Consider the following 14,795-nt stretch of genomic DNA (forward strand, 5'->3'; position numbering starts at 1 on the left):
GCAACGGGAAGCAAAAAGCCTGTTTAGCCACTGTCTGGACCACATCTCCTACCGATGGCAAACTGGCTCCCTGTAGATTATTTTGGTGGCTCAAGCTGGTTGGCACACTATTTCAACCTTTTTGTGACCACACACTTGGTTCTTTTTCTTTCTGACCCAAAAGTTTCGACCACACAACCTTTAGCTCTGACCACCCCTGCTCCCCATCAAGCTCCTTTGGGCTGAGTTAGTTGTAATCCTCCCACTGACCAGCCCTCAAGATGGCCTTAACAAGATGGGAGTCGAGATCCCTAATTCACCAACAATTTTTAATGCAACCTCCAGTAAACCTACAGCACTTTGCCAACACCCTTAGAAACCTCAGTCCTCACAGCATCCCTGTGAGGTCGTTGTTGAAGTATCTTTGGCTGCAGCGGTCCAGAGTCGAGCCCAGCAGAGTTGGTAAAGACTGCCCGTAGCATGGTCCCAACCGCTTGTTAGAGGAATCACCCTTAAGAAAATTTACCAAGATAGTAGTTTTCCCATCTCCGCACTTTGTTGGTTAGTGTTTTCCATTTGCTTGGGTTTATCCTTTCGATCCCTTTGCTAATTAAATCTCTGACAAGTATGTACTGGTAAGAATAGACACTGTCAATGTACTGAAAGCAAAACTCTTTTCTGTTATTGATGATAAACCATTTCAAAGAAGACCAGGCTGAGTCTAAAGGGTTTAGGTAATTGTAAAGGGAAGGCAGAGAGAGTAGTTCGTGGCCACAGGACTTGGCTACCTCCGGGCAACACACAAGGCTCTCTAGGTTAATGACCGACGGGGCATGGATCTGGGCCTCTGGCTCTTTGTCTTCCTCTGGCTTCTTCTTGTCTCGCTGCCTTCTCTCTTTGACCACAATGGCACACTTCCCGTAGGCCTTCCTCGCCACATCACAGAACTCAGAGAAGAGGCTGTCTTCCTGTTTGATGCATACCTCATCTCTAAGGAACGTCTGGTACTTCCAAGGCACCCATCCTTGACTACCACCAGCATGCACGATACACCAAGTTGGAGTTTGCATGAAACACCCGTCACTGAAATCTTCTCCGGCGACAAGACTCTCGGCAATATTGGTTTCTCCAAAATATATGGTCTTAAATCCATCATTTTGCAGTGTTTTCAGCGTTTTCAAATATTGGAGGCATCGCTTCCTCTTGATGTTATCGAATGGATTTCTGGTAATGATGTTTCTTAAAAGAGGGTTTGCAAAGTGAGGCATGGTGTCTTCTCAAGTGTTTTTAAAAGCCTGCATGTCTCCATCTGTGCAGCTTTGGCAAGAGTGACACGATGACCTCACAAAGGGCTTTCTTACAGCGAGGCCAGTCACATAGATACACTGTGGATTTCAAAGCACCACGAAACACATACTGAGAACAATTTTCTTCTGGCTTATATGATATGGGAATGGGAAATGCGAACCACGAAAAAATGTTTCTTTGACATCGCTTCTGCCATGGTCTGAGGCAGAGATTGGCAATCGTAGGAGTTCGCTAGAGCTGTTGTAACAACATACCAAAGACTGGCCAGCTTAACCAACAAAGTTATTTTCTCATGTTCCCGGAGGCTGGAAGTCCAAGATCAAAGTGTCAGCAGGTTTGGTTTCCGCTGAGGTCTCTCTCCGGGGCTGGTAGATGGCCACTGTCTCACTGTGTCCTCACATGGCCTTTCTTCTGTGTGCGTGCATGTCTCTGGCCTAATTTCTTTATGATCTTTATGATTTCTTTATGTTGGATTAGGACCCACCCATATGACCTCATTTTACTTTAATCACCTCTTTAAAGACCCTCTTTCCAAACATAGTCACATTCTGAGGTACTGGGGATGGTTAGGGCTTTGACACATAATTTGCGGAATGGAGGGACACAATCCTAACCACAACAGTCCTTTAACAGTGATGAGCCAAATTTATGATTCCTTTCCGATGGGTTCATGAGGACAAAGAGAAATATTTACATTCATTCATCCATTCCAAATATATTTATTGAGCACCTACTAAGCACCGGGCATTGTGTCAGGAGCCAGTGGTACAGCCATGACACATCCAGTGAGACCTGCCCATGTGTGTGGGTTAAGTCTGCATATGCATGGAGTTCACAGGTGGAAGAGGAAGGTATGGCAAATAGTACAAAAGAGTCAGTCTGCAAGCCTATCTTTCATTGGCTGCCAGTTCCTGAGTGAATTCAGTAACCCATCTGGAAAGCACTTTTAATTTTATACACTCAAGGCAAAAGGACACTTTGCTTTAAATTCTAGCGGCCTCTTCAACTGCCTTTGTGGTTTCTTATTCCCTTCCTTAGAGCTAAAGATGTTTCCTAAATGTGCAAAATAGAGTCCCTCAAATGACAATGTGGACGAGATGATTTATCAGGTCCTTCACTCAGTTGTTGAACAGATGAGTGTTTCTCTTCCATCAGGGTTTTCTTGGGACTCAAGCTTAGGCAACCCTAGACAGTAAGATTATGCCAGCCTAGTAAAGTTAACACGAAGCGTGTGCTCTCTGGACAGCCTCTCAGAAACCAGGATCAGGGAGTTTGGGTTGGTAATTAGCCTGTGACCATTTTCTCTTTGGATTTTTCCAAAAAAAAAGTGGGGACTGTTTTTCAGACCAAATTTGATAGGAATGCCAAATATGTGGAACAGGAATGTGGCTGCTGTGGCTGAAATAATGGTGGTCCCAGAGTCACCCTGTTCAGCCACCCTCTCTCTCCCCTGTCCCAAGGTAACTTGTGCCCTGGAATAGCAGTGTGAGAGCACTATATAAAGCAATGAGGTCGATTCCAAGACAATTCTTTGCTTTTTTCATCCAGTGTTTGGTTATGGATATGAGAAACGTTCAGAAGTATAGAAGAGAATGTATCATATGTTATCTTCTGTGTAAATATATATGTATGAGTAAATGATAAATAGATATGCACATTTACTTGTATTTTCAAGTAGGAAAAACAGAGGATGAACCAAATACAAATTAAAATTGCTTATCTATAAGTGGAGGGATAGAACAGGAGGGACATAAAAGCAAGAAACATTGGCTTTTTCGAATGTATCTTGTTTTATAATTTTAACCAGAAAATGTAGACATTTTACATTTTTTACAAACAAAAGGAAAAAAAGAAAAAGAAAACAAAGGATCTCAAAAATATGCAAATAAAGCTGAAACTAATGAACCTAACTGCTTCTCCTGTCAGTAACAGCAGCAACAACAAAATCACTAATCCCAGCAGCAATGTATACTTCTTTCTAAATATGAGACTATAATCTGACATGGGTTCATCTGTTGTGTTTCCTAAATTTCACATATGAGTGAAAACATATGATACTTGTCTTTCTCTGACTGACTTATTTCACTTAGCATAATACATTCTAGTTCCATCCACGTTGTTGCAACGATTAGAGGAATTGGAGGTCCTTTCGTTCTAGGGGAAGGAAATGTACAAGATGAGTTTGGGACATCTTGTCCAGCCTAAAAGCAAGGAAACCATCAGAGACTACTAGGTTCTGTGGAAAGAACCCAAGAGTCAATTTGAAAGGTTCCCATGGGCTAAAATGGAAGAGTTTGAACATCAACCAATGGTTGAAGAAATAAATGATGACTCCAAGAAATTGAAGCAGAACGAAGGTATTAAAATCTCTGAGTTCAACACAGCAACAACAAATCAGACACACCAATTAAAAAAATACTCAAAAAACCTGCTAGTTGCCCGGAGGTGGTATTGGAGGGCCCCATAGCACTATTTCGCCTATTAATAAATAGAAGAATCAAGCACTTATCTTGACTTTTCTTGTGTTGATTCCATTCCAGAGCGGGAAAGGCCAGGATGGTGAGCCCAAGCAGATGTCACTCCAAGGTGGCGGGTGTGAATGTGGCCCCACTGGGCAGGCAATGGAAGTAAAGTAAATCTGAGCACTGGGGTTGTGTGCAGGGGCTCTGGTACTGGATAAACCTAGGATTAAATCTTAGCTCCACCCTCAGTAGCCTCAGCTTCTGTCTGTAAAATGGGGAGAACATTTATCTCAGAGTATTGAATCAAGGACGTAGGAGGTAGCAAACAATCTACTGGTATGGAGCTTTATAAATGGCTGCTTGTTATTGTTGAGACAGACTGGCTGAGAAGACAGACCATAAGAGAGCTTGGCAGTGACTGATGAGAAAAGAAAAAAGTCATGGAGGGAAGTCAAGGAGAAGAAAAGGAAGGAAAAGTTAAAAAAAAAAAAAAAAAATCAAGGCTGAGGACCAATATTGAAATGAACTAGATTGTCTACCCTGTTGCAAAAAAGGAAAATATTCCCTTCTTCTCTTCCTTCCCTCCCTTCCACCTTCCTTCCTTCCTTCCTCCCTCCCTTCCTTCCTTCCTGTTTCTTTTTTTCTCTCAACTTCATCAATAAATCTTGAATGCTTCCAGGTTCCAGGCAGTATAATCTTGGAAAGACTGGAGTCTCCTGAGGTCCCCTCAAGGAAGGCGCCATCTTGTGGGAGAAAAGAGTCAACAAAGAGTCTCAGTAAAAGGAGATGGGCCTTGGTTGGGGAGGAAAATTCTAGAAATGGGGCCTCATGGGAAGGAGACCTTTCAAGGAGGAGATGGAACAAGGCAGTTGTGGAAACCCGGGGATGGCAGTGGTGAAGAGCTTGTATTTCAGCCGAGATAAATCCTTTAAGGGGTTCCTAACCTCTTTCCTCAAGGCTTGACATGGGGAGTGTCACAGAGTTGCTGAGGAAGGGGTAAGTTACAAAGGAGCCCAGAGAATGTGCGGCCAATGGCGGTTCTAGAGGGGACTGCAGCCAGCGAATTCGAAGGTTTCTCTGTCGAGGGGGACGATCGGATTAAAGAAAGACACAAAGATGTCTTTGCAAAACAGAGGAGGGGTGGAGGGACCAATGGCTATTTAGGAGGCACACCCTTTGTTTATACCTCCTCTGGACACTTCCTGCTTGCTAAGCAGTCTCTTAATTAAATCTCTATCCCTACTTGGGAGATGAGAGTACTTCCTGGTATTTCAGGAAATGGGAAGCTCTAGAGGGTTGGGAAGGGGGTTGACTGTGAAAGAAGGGGAGGATCTGTTAACCTGTCAGAATCAAAATTAAAAAAATGTTTTTCTCATTACCTTCTTTAAAAATTTTTATTTAAATCCAAGTTAGTGTAATAATGGTTTCAGGAATAGAATTTAGCGATTCATCACTTACATATAACACCCAGTGCTCATCCCAACAAGTGCCCTCCTTAATGCCCATCAACTATTTAACCCATTCCCCCACCAACACCTCTCCAGCAACCCTCAGTTTCTATCCTGTAGTTAAGAGTTTCTTATTGCCTCCTTTTCTGTTTTTATCTTATTTTTCCTTCCCTTCCCCTGTGTTCATCTGTTGTGTTTCTTAAATTTCACATATGAGTGAAATTATATATTTGTCTTTCTCTGACTGACTTATTCCACTTAGCATAATACATTCTAGTTCCATCCATGTTGTTGCAAATGGCAAGATTTCATTCTTTTTGATTGCCAAGTAATATATTCCAATACACACACACACACACACACACACACACACACACCCCATATCTTCTTCATCCATTTATCAGTCAATGGACATTTGAGCTCTTCCATACTTTGGCTATTGTCCATAGTGCTGCTATAAACATTGGGGATCATGTGCCCCTTCAAAACAGCACTCCTGTAAATACCTAGTAATGCAATTGCTGGGTTATAAAGTAGCTTTATTTTTAATTTTTGGAGGAACCTCCATACTGTTTTTCAGAGTGGCTGCACCAGTTTGCATTCCCACCAGTAATGCAAAAGTGTTCCCCTTTCTCCACATCCTCACCAACATCTGTTGTTTCTTGAGTTGTTAATTTTAGCCATCCGAACAGGTGTGAGCTGGTATCTCATTGTAATTTTGATTTGTCTGTCCCTGATGATGAGTGATGTTGAGCATCTTTTCATGTGTCTGTTAGCCATCTGGGCATCTTCTTTGGAAAAGTGTCTGTTCCATTGATCTATGTTTTTGTGCCAGTACCATACGGTCTTGATGGTTACAGCTTTGTGATACAGCTTGAAATCTGGAATTGTGATGCCTCCAGCTTTGGCTTTCTTTTTTAACATTACTTTGGCTATTCAGGGTCTTTTCTGGTTCCATACAAAGTTTGGAATTATTTGTTCTCGCCCTGTGAAGAACGCTGGTGTTATTTTGATAAGGATTGTGTTGAATGTATAGATTGCTGGGGGGTAGTGTCGACATTTTAACAATATTTGTTCTTCTGATCCATCAGCATGGAATGTTTTTCCATTTCTTTGTGTCTTCTTCAATTTCTTTCATAAGCTTTCTATAGTGTTCAGCATACAGATCTTTTATTTCTTTGGTTAGGTTTATTCCTAGGTATTTTATGGTTTTCAGTGCAATTGTAAATGGGATCAATTCCTTGATTTCTCTTTCTGCTCCTTCATCGTTGGTGTATAAGAATGCAACTGATTTCTGTACATTGATTTTATGTCCTGCGACTGCTGAATTCATGTATCAGTTCTTGAAGTTTTTTGATGGAATCTTTTGGGTTTTCCACCTAATCGTAGAAAGAGTATCATGTCATCTGAGAAGAATGAAAGTTTGACTTCTTCCTTGCCAATTTGGATGCCTTTTACTTCTTTTTGTTGTCCGATTGCTGAGGCTAGGACTTCCAACCCTATATTGTACAACAGTGGTGAGAGTGGACATCCCTGTCGTGTTCCTAACCTCAGGGGGAAAGCTCTCAGATTTTCCCCATTGAGGATGATATTAGTTGTGGGTCTTTCTTATATGGCCTTTATGATCTTGAGGTATGTTTCTACTATACCTCCTTTCTTGAGGGTCTTTAGCAAGAAATGATGCTGTACTTTGTCAAATGCTTTTTCTGCCTCTATTGAGAGGATCATGTGGTTCTTTTCTGTTATTAATGTGATGTATCACATTGATTGATTTGCAGATATTGGATCTAACTCCACAGCCCAGGAATAAATACCACTTGATTATGATGAATAATTCTTTTAACATCTTGTTGGATTCGGTTTGCTAGTATCTTGAAAATCTTTGCATCCATGTTCATCAGGAAGATTGGTCTGTAGTTCTCCTCTTTAGTGGGGTCTTTGTCTGGTTTTGAAATCTCATTACCCTTTAAGTTAGAAACACAAAGCTTAGGTGTTGTAGATAATTATTTTTATTAATCCATAACACTTCACTCACCGGAGGGAATGCTGTTGGAATTGTTTTGTGTCATCCAGGCACAGGTTTCACCTGGATTTAAGAGTGTAGATACAGATCCTTAAAAAGATGTTTGATTTTTTTTAATGAGTTACGTACTATATTCTTTAACTTGCTTTTGTAAACCTAACAATAAATCACAGATGTTTTTCCATGTTATTAATACTGGAAAACCTCCTTCTTTTTAGTGGTTACATTGTATTCCATTGTTTGGATGTGACACACACTATTTGATGAATGCCCAACTTTGCGGTTATTTAGATTGTTTCCAATAATTGTTTCATCCTTTGCTATCCCAAATAATGTTATGATGAACATCTCCTCGTAGTTATGAAGGTATAATGTAGATAAACAGTAGAGGGGTGGGAAGAGGAGGGGTCAAAAGCTATGCATGGTTTCAATATTGGTAGATATTGCCAAATCATCCACTAAAAAGTTTGTGCCATTTTGTACTTCACAGATTGTTACCACCACTTGATATTAGTGATCTGTAATCTCTGACGATCTGATAGGAAAACATGGCACTTCACTGTTTTAACATCATTAATTATAAGTAAATCTGGCAGAATATAATTAGAAAACAATGACAAGAGGAATTTGCTAGACAATGCACAAATTTAGATGCCCTTGGGGGTTAATTTCAGAGAGGCATGGTGGTGGGCGGGGGGGGGGGGGGGGGGGGGGGGGGGGGGGGGGGGCTGTGTTTGGAGGAAGCCAGCCAAAGGACAAGTCATGGCATCCTGAGAGGCCAGACCCAGGTGGCTCCCAGTGGGCTGAGCGCCAGGCCTTGGAGATGACTGGGGACGGGGTTCTGGAGTCTGAGAGTGATCAATCAACAGAGGGACGAAATGACAACCCACAGCAGCCCTTGCAGAGACACCTTCGGCACCCACCCTCACCCGCTTAGGGGGAGGCCTAGCCAGCCTCTGGGCAGGGCCAGGAAGTAGCCTGCGCTGGCAGCCAGGAGTGGCCTGGACTCAAGCAAATCATTGCCCCACACACAGCCAGAGAAACTCCGAGAACCTTTCATTTTTCCTCCTTCCCTTAATTCTGGACCTTCTCTGCTTCCCCTCCTTGGCTGAGACCTGGGAGAGAGAACATGGCCTCTCTAGGGTCACCTCCCACTTTGGAGATTTTGGAGGGTGATGGAAGGACCACCAGGGTCCACCAGGATGAATCTGTGCCCATGATGACTTCTAAGCAACAATATAATACCCTCCCAGGAGAGGAGGTAGAACCCTGCCAACCCCAGAAGCACCCCACACTTCTTCCCAATCACAGACTTCTCCCTCAGTCCTAAGAATAACTACCCTCTGCTTTTCTAGAAAACATTTCTGTAGTTCTTTCTTCTCTACTGCTTGGGTAACCAGGTGCCTTTTAAAGGCACGTTTATGTGTTTAAATCAATGACACTGGACTCAGGCATTGTTGGGGCTCCTTTCCCATTCCCAAGGCCAAGGCCAGAGCAGTGGCAGGGCACTGAGGACACCCTTCCATGCTGCTCACTACGGGCACCCCAAGAGGTGCCCAGATCCAGTTCTTGTGGGTGCCTCACCTGGGCCCTGGGGGGTCTCGCTGGGGCTAAGAGCCCCTCCCTCTGGGAGGCCCAGTCACTTTCAGAGGGACCCAGAACAAGTAAGTTGAGGACCCCCCAGAACCCCAACCGAAGAGCTTCTGTCCAAAGCTGTGCTTAGGGATGGCTCTGCCCCATTCTCTCCCCACGGTGGCCCTGCCCTCCCCTCCTCTGCAGGACATGTAGCGCAGTCACCCCATGCACAGGGGGAGGACCTGCCCTCAGGCTTTTGGCCTGGCACCCTGAACCTCCCGGGAGACACAGAGCCTGGCACCCTCCCCCCACAACAGGAAAAAGAGCTGAGCACGAACCCAGCTTCACAACTCACAACTGAACTTGCCACCGTACGTGTGTGAGCACGTGTGTTTCCAACCTCTGCATCCTCCCCAAACTTGCCAGTGGGAAAACACTCCCAGCGAAACACGTCTGTCACGTGAGGTCACAAAGGCCCTGCTAGGTCAGCGATCGGTCGTAATGATGACATTTGTGAGTGCTTAGTGCTGGCAATGGCCCAGCTCCTCTGCACACAGCGCCCTGCTCAAGCCTCACTGCACCCATGGAGCTGGAAGGACTCTTGTTCCATTTTCAGGACAAGTTGTTTGGGAAGAGAGGGCAAAGGGGCCCCTTCTCCTTGCCTTGCCAACCGAGAGAAGAATCCATGGTTGCCTTTTTTTTCTACAAAATGGATTCTTAAAAAACAAACCAGGGGTGCCTGGGTGGCTCCGTGGGTTAAGTGTCTGCCTTCAGCTCGGGTCATGATCTCACGGTTTGTGAGTTCAAGCCCGGCATTGGGCTCTGTGCTGATGGCTCAGAGCCTGGCGCCTGTTTGGATTCTGTGTCTCCATCTCTCTCTGTCCCTTCCCTGCTCGCTCGTGTGTGTGTGTGTGTGTGTGTGTGTGTGTGTGTTCTCTTTCTCTCTCCCTCTCTCTCTCTCTCAAAAGTAAATAAACATTAAAAAATTTTTTTTGAAAACACAAAAAACCAAAAACACCTTCTAATGTACTTTATAGAGCTGAGGAGAGTTGACCGGAACCAAAGGAGCTTCTCCTATTCCTTGACCTTCTCCAAAGCTTCTTTTCCTCACATGTAACATGAAAAGATTGGGCGAGGCAAAGGCTGCATTTCATTTGCCCTAAAATTTGCCCTTGTGGAACAAGAAAGATGTGTGTGAGTGTGGATGTAAGTGTGTGTGTGTGTGTGTGTGTGTGTGTGTGGCCTGCTCTGTGTGTGTGTGAGTGTATGTGGGTTTTAAACACCTGGGACCCAATGGAAGACACCTGTCTCCAGGTGTGCTTCCTGGTTCTCTGCTCAGAGTGACAGTGCTCATGGAGAATGCCTTCCTCAGGCCTGGCCCAGAGTGGCACTCCTCCCTAGGCACTCCTCCCATGGCCCTCTTCCTGCATTATTCCCGGCTCCCACTGCTGAGAAAGAGCCAGAACCATTAGTCAGGGTAACTACTGAGGCAAACTCCCATCTCTGGCTTCTCCGAGGGCCCTCACCTGGCAGACGAGAACAAGCCTACAGAGTTTCAAACTCCTTCTGGGGTCTGCCTGGTGCTCAATGGGGTGCATGGAGGAATCATCTGGGGGAGCTCGCAGAGTTGTCTATGTCTGGCCCCCACGCTCAGAGGTTCTGATGGAATTGGTCTAGGGTGAGGCCTGGGCATCATCAAGATTTTTCAAGTATCTGCATGATTTTCAAGTGAAACCAAGGTGAGAATCCCTATCTTAGAACAAGTTTTAATCAGGCCCTGGGGTGGGGGTCGGGGGGAACCTATGGGGTGCAGAACAGTAGAGCTGGCCGGGCTAGTTTTGAAAGGAACATAGACATATGTTTATATAGCATATAAACAGAAAACCATTTTTATGACTTTTTAATATAGAAATGTTTGTTTTCTATCAATGCAGAAGAGAAAAAGTAGGAGATGGGTTTGGGCTTCTCCTTTCTCCCTCTAGTGGCCTGAGGAATCCCATGGAACATGGTGTCTTAGTCCGTTCCAGCTGCTGTGACAAGTTACCAGAGACTGGAGGCCTTAAACAGAAAAGATTTATTTCTCATGGCTCTGGAGGCTGGCAAGTTAAAGATCAAGGTGCCAGGAGATCCCACGTCTGTTGACAGGCCCACCCTTGGTTTGCAGATGACCGTGTTCTCGTTATATCCCCACATGGGGGAGAGTGGAGAGAGGCAAGCTTCCCTTGTCTTCTTATGAGGGCACTAATCCCATCACACGGTCTCCGTCCTCATGACCCCGTTATCCTTCCCAAGGCTCCATCTCCTAACACGATCACAATGGGGTTTAGGATTTCAACATGAACTTCGGAGGGCACCTTCAGTCCATAGCACCTGCTTTGAGAACTCCACGTCTGCATCAAGTCCATGGTATCTGTTAGTACTCTTCCCTGGACTTGGGCTCTTGGCCTTCCAGACACATGGTAGGTAAGAGACCGCTTCCCCACCACCTTGTGGTTGGAAGCAGCCATTGGTTGATTCTCGCCAATGAGTGGCGGATGGAAGTAATGAATATCCCTTCAGGCTGGAGCATTTAATCGTCTAGGTGAGACCCTCCAGAGCTCATTCCTTCAACACGAGACCGGCAATGTTTCAGAGAGGGACGGTGCCAGAAACCCGGGTCTCAGAGTAAGGGACGTAATAACACGGAACAGAGTGAGACAGAAATAAACCTCAACCAAACCAGTAGCCTTCCCACTCCTTACCTTGAATGAAAATGAAAGTGGATTGCGGACAAAGACTTCGTAGAAACATCACATGGACTTCTGAATCCGATAAACCTCGCTTTGGACCTCTTGCCAGGTGAGTGACATAGACAGGGTTTTTCCACGTCTCTGAGCCTCAGTTCCCTAAGAGTACCCCCCCTTATGGAGTTTATGAGGAGACCGTCTGGGCTGGTGTATGTCAGAGCACCTAGCATTTGGTCGTGTTTGTGTGATGTTAGTTTTCTTCTCTTCCTATTGTGCCGTTAACGGGTACATGGTTGTACACCCTGCTTGTATTTTCCCTACCCCCCTTTTTAAAAAACTTTTTTTTATTTTTATAATTTTTTTAATGTTTATTTATTCTTGAGAGAGAGAGAGAGAGAGAGAGAGAGAGGGGGCAGGGGAGGGGCAGAGAGAGAGGGAGACACAGAAACAGGCTCCAGACTCTGAGCTGTCAGCACAGACTTGACTTGAACAGACAGACTTGAACGGGGCTCAGACTCATGAACTGCGAGATCATGACCTGAGCCGAAGTCAGATGCCTAACCCACCGAGCCACCCAGGTGCCCCTTCCTACCTGCCTTTTTGACAGTACTGTGAGTTTGGTGCATGTGTTCGGCCATCTATCTCCCAAGAAGCTCCGGACTTTTCTGGAGGAAGCCACGCCAACTCCTGCTCCAGACTCAAGGCAATCTGCACATTCTGCTCCCCACCGATCGCGTGGTTTGGGATGTGCTGTGACTTAAGCAACCCCCCCCCCCCCCAGTAAATCTCAGGATTCTTGCTCGGACTTCTGCACCCTTGACCTTCAAGAGAGCGCTAACCTTGCTTCCTTGCACCTCTCTTTCCCGAAGAACAGATCTGTCCTCTGTCCTTTGTGCAAAAAGCCTCACCAACACCTGTTCAAACACATCCAGCCCCAGCGGGAGACGCAGCCTGGGCTCCTGCTGGGACCCCCACTTGTTTTCTGCTAATTAAACTTCCTGATATAACTGTACTAAATGGGTTTGCAAGGCAGGGGGTGTGGGATAAAGGGCCCTGCCTGGTTTAGAGAGGCGGCCGCTCCCCCCTCCCCAACCTTTGGACTAATAAAGGGACACGCGTGAATGTGCTTGTCTGGGCTTTGGTGACAGCTTGGGGCAGAAGGCTCGAGATAATCAGGGTTACTAACAACAGCAGGGAGAACCTGACTTGGGGGCAGATAGCTCAGCATCTGCCTGGCAAATACTAATTACAATAATAATACTCTCTAAAGAACTTCAGGCTTTGTGTGCATGGGAGAGCAACCAGAAATCTACGACATCAAAACCATACGGCCTAATTTAACATTTACGACTTTTATTGAAGACTCATCACCATAATCTTGCTTGTTGGTTTCACTTCATTAAATTTTCCAGTGTGTCAAACTATACGGCTGTATAGCCAGTGCTGATGGTGGATGACATAAATCTCTTTTTCTGCCCTGACTTGAGGTTTATTGATCAATTTTTCCGTTGTGTTGCAACATAATCGTCCCAAATCACCAACACTTTGCCCATGCTTTTCTTACAAAGAGTGTGCGGACTGCGGAAGACTTGTCTTCTGTCATGCACCGATGTGGTCATCTCACCAGGTCTTGGAGGAGGAGTCTAATTTGGGGGGGAAGGGGGGGTCCATATGCCATGAAGAAACCTAAGAGAGACCATGATGCCTTCTGAAAGTGATCCGCACAGAATCTGTCCCTCTGGAGGGGTATTTCTTACATGCCAGGTCTGCGATGGGTGACCCTTCTCCGGGAGCCCTCCTTTGCATCATCCTCCCCTGCCCCCCACTTTCTCTGGCCGGGGTTACCTGCCCCTTCTCTGCTCCCAAAGATCCCAGTTTACCTCCAGCTTTGCTCATATTGGTTTGTCCTGTGTGGTCCCTTGACACTCTGCCTTCTCCAGGAGACTGTTTCTCTGTCTTGCTGGTCCCAGCACAGTGCCTGGGCCTTTGCATGCCTGCCAGATAAGCAACATGTATTTGGTCTGTGCCTCATACCTAGCACAGAGCTTCAAAAACCAGTGCAAGGTCCTGAGTGGGAACATTTTATTATTCATAACAAGCCCCTTTCGACTGTACCTGAGTCTATGCTAATAAGGTGACCTTGGTGGGCCCTGAGACAGCAGGATGGGTGCTGGCTGCCATAGGAACCAACGGGTGTGATTAGGAGGTTGGAACTTTCCATCCCACGCCCAACCTCCATGGAGGGGAGAAGGGCTGGAGATTGGATTAAATCACCAGTGGCCACTGATTTAATCAATGCTGCCTACCTAATGAAGCCTGCATAACATCCCCTAAAAATGGGATTCAGAAAGCTTTTGAGTTGCTGAACACATGGAGGTGCCTGGGAAGGTGGTGCCGCTCAGAGAGCTTGGAAGCTTCACACCCTTTCCCCCCATCCCCCGACCCGTGGAGCTCTTCCATCTGGAACTCCCCAAGTTGTATCCTTGAGAGTAAACTGGTAATCTAGTCAGTAAAATCTTTTCCTGAGTTCTGTTCAAGCCGAGTGAGAAGTAAGGGAGATGATTCGTTTTCAGAAATACTAGATAAAAGCTGTGCTAATTAACAGTGGGTTCCCCCATAATGGAGTCCCAAACCCTTAGACACTTCACTTCCTGGTTCTTCTTCCCCTCTCCATTTCACGGGCTTATTTTCATGGGCTTTGCAATGAGCATGTGCCAAAGAACCAAGGGAGGAGGGACCGAAAGTCTCTGTGTCCCTCAGGGAATGTACATTTGTTCCAATCAGACTACTTTTTGCCTTACAGGGGCACAGGCAACTTCTGGGTAAGGCTGTCACCTCTGTAGTGATCAGCCAATGAGGAACCAGGGGAGGGACTTACCTCTGTAGTGCTCAGCCAATGAAGAACCAGGGGAGGGACTCACACGCTAGGAGATAAATTGTCTGCTGTAACTGCCCGGAGCGTGCCTGTTCGTCAGACACCTGCTCTTGTGAGAATGTTGGCTAAAGCCTCGCTTCACTGTGCTCCAAGTCTCCGTGTCCCTCCTTTGATTGGGTCCTTGGGCTTATTTCTCACACTGTTCGAGAAAATTACTGAACTTAAGGAGGGTGTTAAGGGAACCCCTGATTTAGAGCCAGTTGGTCACACAGGTGACAATTAGGAACTTGAGACTGGCATCTGGAGTGGGGGTCATCCTGTGGGACTGAGCTTTCAGCCTGTGGGGTCTGTACTAACTCTGGACAGTTAGTGTCAGAATGGAATTGAATTGTAGGACAC

The 14,795-nt window shown here is 45.6% G+C and overlaps 1 protein-coding gene and 1 long non-coding RNA gene across 2 annotated transcripts; both read right to left on the reverse strand.

The window, feature by feature from the left end:
* Positions 1 to 289: 289 nt before the first annotated feature.
* Positions 290 to 1,671, reverse strand: CC2H21orf140 (chromosome C2 C21orf140 homolog). Its single transcript, XM_025914127.2, has one exon. The coding sequence runs from the start codon at positions 1,245 to 1,247 to the stop codon at positions 492 to 494; it is 756 nt and encodes a 251-aa protein (XP_025769912.1). The 5' UTR covers positions 1,248 to 1,671; the 3' UTR covers positions 290 to 491.
* A 4,048-nt stretch (positions 1,672 to 5,719) lies between these two features.
* Positions 5,720 to 9,389, reverse strand: LOC147577605 (uncharacterized). Its single transcript, XR_015240432.1, has 2 exons — positions 9,151 to 9,389; positions 5,720 to 7,161 (listed from the first exon to the last, which is right to left on the reverse strand). It is a non-coding gene; the product is annotated as an uncharacterized LOC147577605 (long non-coding RNA).
* Between the last annotated feature and the right edge of the window lie 5,406 nt (positions 9,390 to 14,795).

This window comes from Puma concolor, chromosome C2 (assembly GCF_028749965.1).
Source record: "Puma concolor isolate L17-30 chromosome C2, mPumCon1.1.hap2, whole genome shotgun sequence".
Classification (NCBI taxonomy): Eukaryota; Metazoa; Chordata; class Mammalia; order Carnivora; family Felidae; genus Puma; species Puma concolor.

Coding starts and splice junctions, on each gene's coding strand:
- CC2H21orf140 (XM_025914127.2), bottom strand. CDS start 1,247: ATGCCTCACTTTGCAAACCCTCTTTTAAGAAACATCATTACCAGAAAT.